At 42.9% G+C, this 13,092-nt stretch overlaps 1 protein-coding gene across 1 annotated transcript in view; it reads left to right on the top strand.

Moving 5' to 3' along the window:
• Positions 1–206: 206 nt before the first annotated feature.
• dchs1b (dachsous cadherin-related 1b) overlaps positions 207–13,092 on the top strand; it is a 66,086-nt gene continuing 53,200 nt past the window's right edge. Inside the window, exons 1-4 of the mRNA XM_070917656.1 lie at positions 207–245; positions 327–1,034; positions 1,157–1,354; positions 1,685–2,458. Of these exons, the coding sequence (XP_070773757.1) occupies positions 207–245; positions 327–1,034; positions 1,157–1,354; positions 1,685–2,458 (1,719 nt within the window). The remainder of the gene's footprint in view (positions 246–326; positions 1,035–1,156; positions 1,355–1,684; positions 2,459–13,092) is intronic.

Here is a 13,092-nt window from a genome sequence, read left to right as displayed (position 1 = left end):
TACCCCACTATGAAAGAAAGAACAATTTGTTTTCATTTTGTGCTGAGAGCAAGTGGCTTTTCAAGATGTTTTCAAATAGAGAGTAAAAAAAGCTGTTCAATTGCTCAATTCACCCACCATAAAATATATCTGTACTTGTAGAAATACATCTTTTCTCTGGCTGATATTTTTGTCTTTCTTTCTCCCAGGTGTAGCAGAACCCAGCCATGCCGATAACAAGTAAAGGGTCAAGACGGAGGGCTTGGGTCAGTGGACCCTGTGTGTGTTCAAGTCTCTGGCGATGGAAGCCACTCTTTTATTTCTACTACGTCCTTGTTCTTGTTCAGTCTACAACTGTCCTTGGAGCACTGGAACTCCAGCTGGATGAAGAGCAGCTGGAAGGGACCATTGTTGGGGACATCAGTGCTGGGTTACCGCCTGGCGAAACTGCAAGTCTTTACTTCATCTCGGACCATGAGGGCACAGGCGTTGGCAACGATCTCAACATCGACGAAACAACAGGCATCATTACCACCGCACGCCGTCTGGACCGCGAGGAGAGGGACCACTATAGCTTTATCGCAGTGACAATGACGGGAGTCACTATTGAGGTATCAATCACTGTCAATGACATCAACGACCATGCACCTGTGTTCCCCAAAAGGAAAGCTGTTCTTAAGATCCCAGAGCACACAGCGGTGGGGACGAGGTTTTCCCTGGACCCTGCGACAGATGCGGACAAGGACCAGCTCACAACCCAAGGCTACGCTATCCGAGAGGGCAATGTAGGCCAGGCATTCAGACTGGAGACCAAGAGAGCTGCTAACAAGGTGCTGTATATAGACGTGGTGGTCAATGGACTACTGGACAGGGAGAAACGCTCAACGTACACCCTGGTCCTGGAGGCCTTTGATGGGGGCTCACCCCGAAGGATGGGGTCCATGACCCTGGAAGTGATTGTCACCGACATCAATGATCACGCACCAGCCTTCAATCAGAGCAGATACCACGCTATTATCTCTGAAAGTCTCCCACAAGGCAGTAGCATCCTACAGGTTAGCTCAAGTCTTGTCAGTATTCAGATGATGACACATTACTTCAATAATAGTTCTTGCTTCTGTAAATCCAGATGTTACAGGGTGATTTTAATTTCAGTGTTTGACTTTCTCATCTGCAGGTGTTTGCAACAGATGAGGATGAGGGTGATAATGGTCTGGTCCTTTATGAAATTAACCGGCGTCAGAGTGACCCTGACCGCTACTTTGTCATGGATACAAAGTCCGGGGTCATCACTCTGAACAGGCCCCTAGATTATGAACTGAAGAGGGTCCATGAACTGGTGGTCCAGGCCAGGGACAACGCCAGTCACCCTGAGGTAATTGCATTATGGTTTTATTTATTTTTCTTATTACATTGCGTTAAGCATACAGTGTCATGCTTTAATGATGACAGGTCCTGGTCATTGTTTTTTTTTTATTGTTTAATTTTTACTGATTTGACAGGAAAATATGCATTTTTTTTTCAGATTAGTTAAAATAGATATTGCCCTGTATTTTATGTCACCACAAAACCCAAAATTGTGTTTCCTGCTGCTTTGATCACTGAAAAAAAAAGAGAAAACTAGTAGTGAGTCCGAGAAGTCGACTCCTATAATGTGACACAAATTGACTTGAGCACTAAGTAATGTCATGCACAATTTTCCCAGGTGACCAATGCGTTTGTGACCATTCATGTTCGTGACTACAATGACAACCAGCCCACCATGACCATCATCTTCCTCAGTGAGGACGGCTCTCCGAGGATCTCCGAAGGGGCCCAGCCAGGCCAGTATGTAGCTCGGATATCTGTCACCGACCCAGACTATGGAGAGTACGCCAATGTGAATGTGTCCCTTGAGGGGGGTGATGGGAAGTTTGCTCTTACAACCAAGGACAGCATCATCTACCTGATATATGTTGACCAGGTCCTGGATAGAGAAGAACGGGATTCGTATGACCTCAGGGTTATGGCCACAGACTCTGGCACGCCTCCCCTCAGGGCAGAGTCATCTTTCACCATTCAGGTGACTGATGTCAATGACAACCCCCCTCTGTTCGACCAGCAGGCCTACAGACAGACTATTCCTGAGGTTGTCTATCCTGGCTCCTTTGTTCTCCAGGTTACTGCCAGGGACAAGGACCAGGGCCCCAATGGCGACGTCCGATATAGCCTCCTCAAAGGCAAAAACTCTCACTCTGATTGGTTTTCCATTGACCCAGTCACGGGAATCATTACCACAGCAACGGCTCTGGATTTCGAATCAGAGCCGGCACCTAGTGTGACCGTTGTTGCGACAGATAGCGGCCGCCCGCCACTGTCATCCACAGCGAAGGTGGACATTGTGCTGCAGGATGTTAATGATAACACACCTGTGTTCTCTAGCAACTTCTACAATGCCTCCATCAAGGAGAACACCCCAGCTGGGACCTGCTTCTTAGAGGTAAGACACTGAAGAAGTTTTCTCTCCAGCCTTCTGCCTTCAGCCTTCTTTCCCTCTCCGTCTTCTTTTATCCAGCTTATTTTGTAGGGGAATTGTCATTTTTAATTCTCATGGTGCTCAATCTTGCAGCGTGTTGGCCACAACACGATTGTCCTACTTATGCAGCCAAAACCAAGTATTCACTGTCTCCCTTGTCCTCTCATCTCTTTCTTCACTCTTTCTTTTCACTCACACCCTCCCCTTAAGCCCTCTCTGATTACTCCTCTGGCAAAAGCCTGATTTATACATCAATATAAATATAAAGTCATGTCTGAAGTGAAAAGCCGTCTCAAAGTCCTATTTCAGAAAAGGATGGTGCACTTGGAAGCATTGATGCATTGTGATGTGATTCATAAAAACTGGGCTGGAGAGGAGAAGCGAAGCCTTTCAACGTGTTCATTTAGAAGGAAAAAGATTTATAATTGTAGGAAAAAAAAAACACAGAGAGAGAAAAGCAGGGAGGGAGACTTCACCTGCATTCCTGAAGCTACTGTGAGGAGATTTACTCTGTGCTGTTATGTCCTCTCTCTCACCTCGTAGGGTTGCCATAGTAACCAAGCCATCAGCGTAGGGTGAGCCCTTGGTATCGGCTCACTATCTTGCCGCAGCTCGGCTGTCTTGCTTTTATCTCGACTGTTGCAGCTCTTATGTATAAGGAGGACCTCTCCAGAGAAATGAAAAAGGATGACTGACTGTTTGTCTTCCAGCAAGGTCTTAACTTGGCATCATGCACCATTTAGACCAACTGTTTTTACAGGTTGGTTTTACCCCTCTGCCATGAAGTGGATGAGAAGAAAAAGGAGCATTTCAGTTTCTCAGCATTTTTAAGAAAGCCTGCTGCTAGAACTTACTGCAGTGGTTCTAATAAAAGGCTTTGGACCCCTAATCATACCAACTGAACTGGAATTAGATAAATAGTTGAATTTCACATTCTTGCAGGTCCATTTAACATGTATTTGGAAAGGATGGCTGGTTGGTATTCTGTGGAAACTGGCATATGGGTCTGCTCCTCAGGGAAGACAGGAGACGAGGGAAGTAAGGCAGTGTAATGAAGAGGAGTGATATGAGATGCAAATGAAATAAAAAGGAGGAAGAGAGGTGGATTGGCCCGTGGAAGGATTGAGAAAAGAAAAAAGGGATGCGGATAAATACAGCCTTAACATGATTTATTTCTGAGGTGTCTTTACAATCACAGATACAGCCTGTCTGTTGCTGAATTATTGAACCCTGTTATTTGCTCCTAATTAGGCTGCTCTGTTGAATTATTATATCCCTCAACCAACTAAATGAACCCCCCGGACCTCGATTCCAGTGGTTGCAACAGTTGTAATTAACTGTTAGTTTTCTAATCCTAGCCGGCAGTTATTCTGGCACTGGGTGCAGGCATAATCCCATGCCAGACATCACGGGTGGTTTTCCAGTATGCCAGAGTGAGTGAGTAAGGCTTGATTTGCTCATTCCGGCACGTTCCTCAAGGCTCGTTCGGACCGAGCCAAGATTCTCCAGGCAAGAGTCCCCCCACAGGGGCTGCTATTTGCAGGATAATGGTAGTTTTTTTCTGGGCAAATGGAATACATGGCCACTCAGATAGGACACACACGCTAATGATGTTAGACCTGACATCATAGCCTAATGGATGTCATTCCAGATTTGTTCTGTATTTTCTCCATTTGCCTGCCAACCAACTGTCGAGATTGTGGAACATTTGGTATTTTACTCTGTCAAGATAGTGACAAAGTGAAGAATTGGGTCAGCTGGTCCAGTAGGCCCAGTTTACATTTTCGATGTTATTTGGCACGACGATCAGGTTGTGAGGTTTCGTCACGTTCCTAACAGAGTCGAGACGAAAGGCAGGATGTTCTCAGAATTGTACCAATATTTACAGTAGATAGCAATCACTAGTTGGCTACAGTAATTATTAAACTGGCCTGACTGGCTCAGTTTGTATTTTGGACACTTTGTGTGAAAATGGGGGGAAAAAGATATGTTATCAGAAGAAGGGCTTGAAGGAATGGGACACATGCACATAAGGGGTAGTTTCTCTATCTTTTCTGACAAAACTAGTCTTCCCTAAGTTCCAGGTTTCGTTTTTTTCATATCTCTCTCATTCTCACCGCCTGTTTTTCTTGTTTGCTCTGTTTCTCTTTCTTTATATATTTCTCATGATGCCTCTTTTGCTTTCTCTCACTCTCCACTCACACACACACACACACACACACACACACATATGCAGCAATGGTATGTAGGAAGTTTCTTATCAGTTCGGCTACTATAGTAATCTGTAATGTGCTGCACTGTTTATGTAGCCGCGACACAAAGGAGTTATTTATTTCTTGGTTTCCCTGCTTTCCTCTTCCCCCGCTTCCTTAAAGTATTTCCCAGGCAGGAGAGGTTATGGTGCCTCAGTTTGTGTGTGTGTTTGTGTGTGTGTGTGTGTTCATGCAGAATCATCTGATTCAGGTTCATATCCTGAGAAGGTAGAGATCATGAGAACAGCGTGAACTGTTGCTGGTGATGACAAGCGACAAGCATAAGAGTGGAGCATTTTCATTGTTTAAAAAGTGCTAATGCCACTGAGTTGATATGATTACTTTTAGGTTTCTTGCTCTTTTTCTTGGGCATAATCTGTGTTTTTCAGAGACTTAAGCATATTTCCCGTCCTGTGTGGGTTGTGCCTTGCAGAGTGTCTGTCAAATCCAATGACATGCTCACTTCCAGCATGACCTGACCGCCGGGAAGCCACTGCTGATCTCACAAGCAGTGACATGCACACTCTTGCCAAGGCTCAAATGCAGTACCATCAGACATCAACAGATGAACCGCAAGCTAGGAGAAACACTGATATAATGAAATATCATGAATAATAATGAAAATATCGAATGGAATACAAATAAATCAAAATCACCCCAACAATAGGGGAAATAAGATAAGTTGAGAACAGGACAGCTAAACCGTTTGCATGTGTGCACATATACATGTGTATGCCTGTGTGTCATACATCTGTGTATGTGTGCTTGTGTACACTATTGTATTGCCGAGAACTCACTTTCAGCAGGTGATGCATCTCCCCTGTGATGTCCAGCATGTGGTTTCCTGGTCAAGCCTGTTAAACAACACTCAATCATCTTGACAGACACACAGATGTGCTCAGCTGGGAGATGTACAAAGACTTGGAGAATGGCTTGCAGTGCAACAGTATAATGGTACTGCACTGTCTTTTGGTGGAGTATAGTTGGACACAGTGTTTTAAAAGTTTATAATTTTGAGAATCACAAAGAAATAAGGGAACCTGGAAGCCACTTTAAAGGGCCATGGAGGCGGCAAATTTCTTTATAGTACAAAAAACTGGACAGAATGAGAAACATGTTGCTTTTCGTACATCCTTGCTGGCACTGGGGATAAAATTGTTTGGTTTGTCGTGAGGGTTGACATTCTGACCTGAGACCTCACAAGAGTGGTTCAGGAGTACCCAAACTGAAATGGTTCATCCTCTGGGGTTTCATTGTAGTCTCAGCAGTTAAATGCGGTGATATCTTTCTTTGGACCACCTTTTTCGACAGACAGAGAGACAGACTATCATTCCTACTGAGCAGGCCTTACTGGTAGTCAGGTAAAAAAAGAAGAGAAAGTCAACAAGAACATGCGAGTGTGGTGTGAAGGTGACTGAAATAGAGCAAAAACATCTAAGAAAGGAGACAGGTTTCTTTTGACAGGTGTGAGTTAGTCCTCCTGAACTTCCCGCAAAACCACTTAAATAAACACAGCGAGTCTGTCTGTCAGAGCAATCAGCCCTTTTGATGTGAAGTCCAAAGTCTGGGACCCTGTGGCTAAAATCTATATGGCTCTATAAGGAAAGACTAATCATATTTAAAACAAACACACACACACGCTCACTGAGACTAATTGCATTTGATAAACCAATAGAGCCAGACACATAAGGTGACCAACTGAAAACACGAAGGTGTGCAGCTTAAGCTTCCTGCAACACCGGACCAGTCTACTGCTGGTGTCGCGCTGAATCCCTGTGAGAACCAAAGCCAGACCAAACCACAGCTTCCACTTGGAGCTTGCATGTTCCCCTCCAGCCCAGACTCACAAAACACACACTCTAGTTTTTATTAAGCTTGAAAATGTGGGGGGAAGATTAAATTTATTGTCCGCTTGATGTCTTCCCTTCTGCTCGTGCTCGTTCAGTGGCAGTTGCGCTTTAATACGGCCCCTGCTCTCTTGAAACTTTATCTTGTGTGTTTTAATTAATCTGTCAGTGTGTTTAATTTGTTAGGATCAATAGCTGAGTGAAGAAAGGCTGCAGGTTGGAGCGATCACTGTCACCACATGCCTCCGTTGCATCTAACAGGTGATCAGCGCTGACAAACGTTTGGGTTCACACACAAACATAGACCAGCGCGATCGAAAATTTGACGAATCGCTTCAAGCTGTTAACAGCTGGCCCCTGTTCGTACACGCTCACTCTCTGTCTGGTTCTGTATCTCTGTCTCTTTCTCCCACTCTCCCTCACCGACTCACACATCTCTCAGCTGCCAGCGATGTTGACAGGATGTGTGTGACGAGAATGGTGTGTCTGCAATGCGAACTATTCTTATAACATCCATCAACACTCACTGTGAATTCATCACCTGCTTGCTACTGGAGGCTCAGATGCCATAAACGAGATCCATCTTGGTTTAATTAAACATTCTACATATTGAGGTGGGCTATAGTTATGTTAACTTGGTGGTAATGTCTTTCTTCATCGAAAAGAAGGTGTGAACTCTGGACTGAGTATTTCTAGAATTATCAAGGTTGCCATCAATGAGATTTTCATTATATGAACCCCCATTTTTAGCCATGCTAGTGGGATGGCAATGTCGATCTGCTGGTTGGTTGGTTCTCAGTCCACCACTTTGGTCCAGACTAAAATATCTCAACAACTATTGGATGATTTCCATGAAATTTTCTACAGCCATTCATTGTCTCTAGTGGATAAATCCTACTGACTTTGGCTGTAGTACCACCATGAGGTTGACGCTTGTTGAGTGATATGTCTCAACAACTGGGTGGATTGCTATTAAATTGGGTACTACACATTCATACTTTTCACAAGTACGTCATCCCTTGTCAGTTTTTTTATTTGTTCAATACCCAGTTTATGACTAACTAAACTAAGAAGGTGAACATGTTTCTGCATAAGTTTCACCTGCTTAGCATCAGCATGTTAGAATGTCTTTGTGAGCATTGTAGCCTCACAGAGCCGCCAGCATGGCTGTGGAGTCTTGTTCCACCAATAACTGCTCTGTAACTGTCTCTTTGTGTAGTAGTTTTCATTCTTTAATATTCTGTGGTGGAGTATGCCTTTTATTTGGCTGCGCTGCAAACACATACACTAGGTGCATTTCTTCTGTTGCATTTCTGACCAAGTAGATTAAATTTCTTTGGCGGAGGCACCAGTTCAGAGCCCAGATTCCCAGCTGATCTTGACAATATCTTTTCTGCTGGAATATGTTCAGTAGCAATCGGCTTCACAATGTTGAACAGTTATCAGACAGATTTCTTTTTGCAAGAGCATTTTTCAGCTCTTTGCTGGATGTTGGATTCTGGCCAGGGTTGGGTAAATCATTCTTTTGTCTTTCTTTTTCCCTCAGAAGCAGTAGTTTGATTCCATATCACTAGCTGTTGGCATATGCTGTGTTTTAAACCTATCAGAGTGTTCATTCATGTGTGATCTGACTGGCCAGTGGCTCTGTGGAGAGGATGGCCTCACGCCTCATTAAGCACAATACTCTGTACCATATGGCAGTGAGGGGTTTTCTTCTCTCACTCTCTCCAGCCTGACTGGTTTCTATTCCATTTCTTCATCTCATCTGTTAGTGAGTATTTCACTTTCCGTTCTTTTTTCTTATGTTTTTACCTCATGTCTCATGGTATCATTATACCCCTTTGGCTCCTGAACTGGTCACAACTTTTCCTCTGCTATTTCAAAGGAACCAATCTCCCATCAGTGAGTGAGACTATCAAGTATAGAAAGTATGTATTTCTTTATACTGTGCTGCTCGTTGTTGTTGCTCAGTTGCTCTGAACACCAAAACATGCATCATTTTATTTTCCGTCCTGGTGCAGTGACACCCATGTGTTTACAGTCCTAAAAATAAAATAAATGAAATAAATAAAACCTGAATTCAAAGACAAGCTCTGCATCCCTTGGACCCTTTTTAAGATAAGCATGCCAATATTACATAACTAAATGTATTATGCACCACTCCACTTATCAGTTTTACTTCTCATGGGACTTGTACTTACTTTACTTTTCTTCATAAATTAATGGTTTAGTCTATAAAACATGTCAGAAAATGATAATTAACCCCATCACAACTACCCACAGCCCAAGGGGATTCAAATGGCTTGTTTTGTCTGACAACAGTCCAAAACCCAAAGATACTCAGTTTACAAATTAGAGAAAGCAACAAATCCTCACATTTAAGTGGCAAGCTGGAACCATTTTGGGTCAATGAATGACCCGATTGATTAATTATCAGAATTGTTGCAGATTCGTTTTCAATTAATCAACTAATCAACTTATTGTTTCGGCATTACTTAATAGACCTAAACAAGAAATGGACTGTTCTGGGCTCAAATGTACAAGAGTTGCTAAATATCAGCAGATTAAACTACACAATAATGGATAAAGGTGTATAGAAAGGAAATTTGTATGTTTGTTGTGTTTAAGAAGCCTGTCTTTCCACAGTCTGAAACTGACAAGGTGGACACACTCAGCTTTAGCAAGAACGCATTCACGATAGCTCAGCTAGACTGTGCAACACACAGATATCAAACAGCTGCAGGCACAGGATCATCTATACACAACACAGACCATACACACACACACACACACACACACACACACACACACACACACACACCCTTTTTCTATCTGTATCTTCCCCTCAGACTATCTCTCTATTCCAGCTCTCCTGGGCTGCTTTTACATTGTGTTTCTTTTCAAACTTATCTGCCGTCCAGACGTCCTCTCGTTCTCTGTCTGGGCCTCCATTTTGTCACTTTCTCATCTCTTATTGCTTCAATCCTCCTTCTCACTCCTACACTGGAGTTTGAGAGTGAAAGGAACAAACCCACACATACACACACAGTCACACACTGTGCTTGAATTTTCACACAAAAAGGGCAAGCACGCACCACACGCGAGCGGCAGGTGATCCTGAGGCTCTCCACAGTTCATTTGGTCACACTAATCTAATTTCATGACACACTGAGTTAAGTTGGTGTAAATTAGTATGCTTCCTGTGTTTCTCTAGATTGTATTTGCTTTGGGAGGGGTTCAGCAGTTTGGGACAGCAGGTGGTCAATAAGTTAGGGGTGAAGGGCGGTGAAAGCGCTTGTTTCCCAGTGTATCAGATTCTGTCACTTCGGCTTTACAGAGCGATAGATGTTAGATTTGAAGTCACAGTTGCGTGTGACCTGGACATTTCTCTTTGAGCGCTGAGTTTGTGTCATAGTGGGCTGAAAGATATGAATGATTTAATTCATTTTTCTATGTTTTCTTTTTTTGCGCTACTCTAGGGTGTGACTTTCAGTTGTTGTTTGCGTGTGTGAGTGTTGAAGCAGCAGCCTCTGAGCTGTTATCTGGCTGACTCTGCTCCTCTGGTGTTGTGTCTGTCCCAGCTCTCTCCACACTATTTATTTCCCTCTCAGGGGTCAAAGACTGTGCAGCTACAGATGTTTGTTTTCTCAAATGAATCATCCATTTAATCATCTCACATGTCCTCTTCTTCTTCCTTCTCACCTCAGGAACTCAAACGTGGAGAGATGCTGAGAGAAGAGGGAAACATTACTATTCCAGATCTAGTGTTGCGTTTACGGTGCCAAAAGACACAGTATTAAACAATGCAGCTGATCTTGCCCGGTCTATATGAGATCACAGAAATTGCACCGACTAACAAAAAGCATTTTATATTCAATATGGTCCACATCACGTCTCTCGCTTTCTTTACATCTCCCAGATGCATTTCTGTCATGCGTGCACCTCATATTGTCTTTTCTTTGGACTTCAGCTTTTATAAGGATAGTTCTCACCATGAGATGTCTATTAAAGGTTAGAGCAACACCAGAAAGAGTGAAAGAAAGTTTCCACTCCCCCAGAGTGGAATCTTTTAAGAGAATCTCTTACTACTTCCCACCTGCCCACTCTAACCTTCGCTACTCCCCTTTTCTTCTCTTTTTTGATTGTGTCTGGTTTCACTGAGCTGTACATGGGCTGAAGTGGGGCATTTCACTGTCCATACCTTGCATATTTATATAAATACGTGTGTGTATATTGTGCACATTTGTTATTAAAAATGATATGTATACATTTAAATTAAAGCATGTACAGAAGAAGAAAAACAGAAGCACAGGATGAAACCCTGGTGCATTGGCTTTAGGGATAAAAAAAAAAAACACAGAAAAGTCGGAAACTTATTTCCACTGTGGGCCTCTGTGCATGTGAGCGTCCATGTGTGTTTGTGGTTGCTGGCTGTGGTCTGTCAGACAGGGTTGGAAGGGCTACAGGAGTGGAAATAACTTCACTGTTTGCATGGGCAACTGCTGTGATTTGTTTCGATGAACTGTACAAATCTTGAGCGTTGAGGACGACGGGACGGGAATGAGTGAAAGAGTGATGACAACGAATGGAGAGGTGATCAAAAATGTTGGAACAGAAAATCAATCGACACAAGAAAAATGTATTTATGGGGCTTGATTATTAACTTTTTCTCCATCCAAAACTCTCTTTCAGCAGAGTCCCATCTTCAGTCACGCTCTGGAGGTTCCTCTGTACTCTAGCCTCCTGGACTCAGTGAACCCATCTATGCAAAGACAAGCAGAATATTAATATAATAAGCAGCCTTGAGATGAGGAATAAACCTCAGCGTCTTTTTTCCATTAAAACTGACAACCAGCTCAGTGTGGGTTGGACTTTATAGAAGCTACCACTGTGCAGTCTCGTCTATCCTTCCTCTAAATTTATACCTTATTGGGCCAAGGTCTAATTTATCAGTCATTTCAGCACGAATAACTATGATATACTTTTCAATGAGCTTGCTGTAGTATTTGTAAAGCTCCACTGACATTAACACTAATAATATACCTATAAATACATGCCTCTGAGTTTGTCGTTCATCAATAATGGCTTTGATTATTTCTCTAAGCTCTTGGGTTTAAACATTCTTGACAAGGCGTTCAGGTTTCATACTACAAAACTTTGCTTCAAGCCACTTTCGGCGGCTTCAGGGTGGTCTGTCTTTTTCTGACCAACCATACTGCAACTCGTTATTAAGGAAAAGGGATTCTTCATCCCGCCTGTCACTGTGCCTTTCAGTATTCCCACCCTGCAATTTGGACAAAGCTCTTGTAAGGACTGTGACAGAAAGTTTTTTTTTTTTATAGAAGCATGTCTTTCAGTCAGATCATGCATAAGGTGGTTGTGTTGGAGTCGTGTAAGGACTAAGATGAATCTCTCTGACATGAAACAGTAGTCGCTTTGAGTTGTTTTAACCTCACACTGAGTGCATTTACAGGCATTTGGCCTGGGCGATAGGTGTTGGCTGAGGTTAGGTAAATCATATGATTTGGCTTGTATTCTGTCTCACTGTTTTAAGTGATTTAACTTTTAGAGTAAGGATGTGTCAGATTTAATGTCAATTTAGGAGAACCAACACTTCTGGTGCATGTGGCCCAAATTCAGCTCTGTGGTTTTGGATCAGATTTACTGCGGCCTAACACACCCTGGTGTGCAGTGCGAAGTTTAGGAAGTCCTTTATACTACTTGGAATAAATCTCTTGGTTTTGAAATAACATGTCCATTTTGCAGAATTTAGTAGTAAAAGTGCTGCTAGATGTGTCAAAGTGCACAGAGGTGTACATTGCTGTAAACAGAGATACGTTGCTGGCACAAGTCTGAGTCTGTGACACTCAGCTCTGCTCCTATTAAAGGGATCAAAGGACAACGGGACAACAGGAGGGAGTTGCACCAGCCATCTTTAAATGTCAACATCTGGTGTCCTAGCGGCTGTCACTCACCACAGCTTAATGTTTTCACATCATGGCTCAGCAGAGCGGGACTGTTGTGGCAAGTGGGAGCAGTTGGTTGGTTGGAAGATGAAAAGGGACACGTATTTCATTGAATCTGAATCAATTGAAGTCCTGCTCATTCATTTTCACACAGAGGGGAGGAAAGCCATGTCTTAATAAAGGTTTTGCTGGGAGGGGATTTGCTAGTGATTCATCCAAAGTACCACCAACTAAATCTCATGTCTAGATAGATATACACATTAGTACAAATGTATCCACAAATTAAAGGCCAATCACAAGTGATGCATCTAAAACAAGACCAATGAAACAGGCAATACATATGAATACATGCAACTGTACTGTGTGACTTTTATGTGGAGCATTTGAATATGTTAATGTTTTGAATGGCAGTGACAGCTTAATGCAAAGTCCACAGGTGAATTAAATGTTGAATCTTCTGTATGGTGTGTGGAAGAGACAGTGTGAACAGAGACAGTCTGTAGTTGTGTCTGTGTCTGCAAATTATTGTACAA

Source organism: Enoplosus armatus, chromosome 13 (genome assembly GCF_043641665.1).
Source record: "Enoplosus armatus isolate fEnoArm2 chromosome 13, fEnoArm2.hap1, whole genome shotgun sequence".
Taxonomy (NCBI): domain Eukaryota; kingdom Metazoa; phylum Chordata; class Actinopteri; order Centrarchiformes; family Enoplosidae; genus Enoplosus; species Enoplosus armatus.
This window is presented reverse-complemented; position numbering and strand designations above follow the sequence as displayed.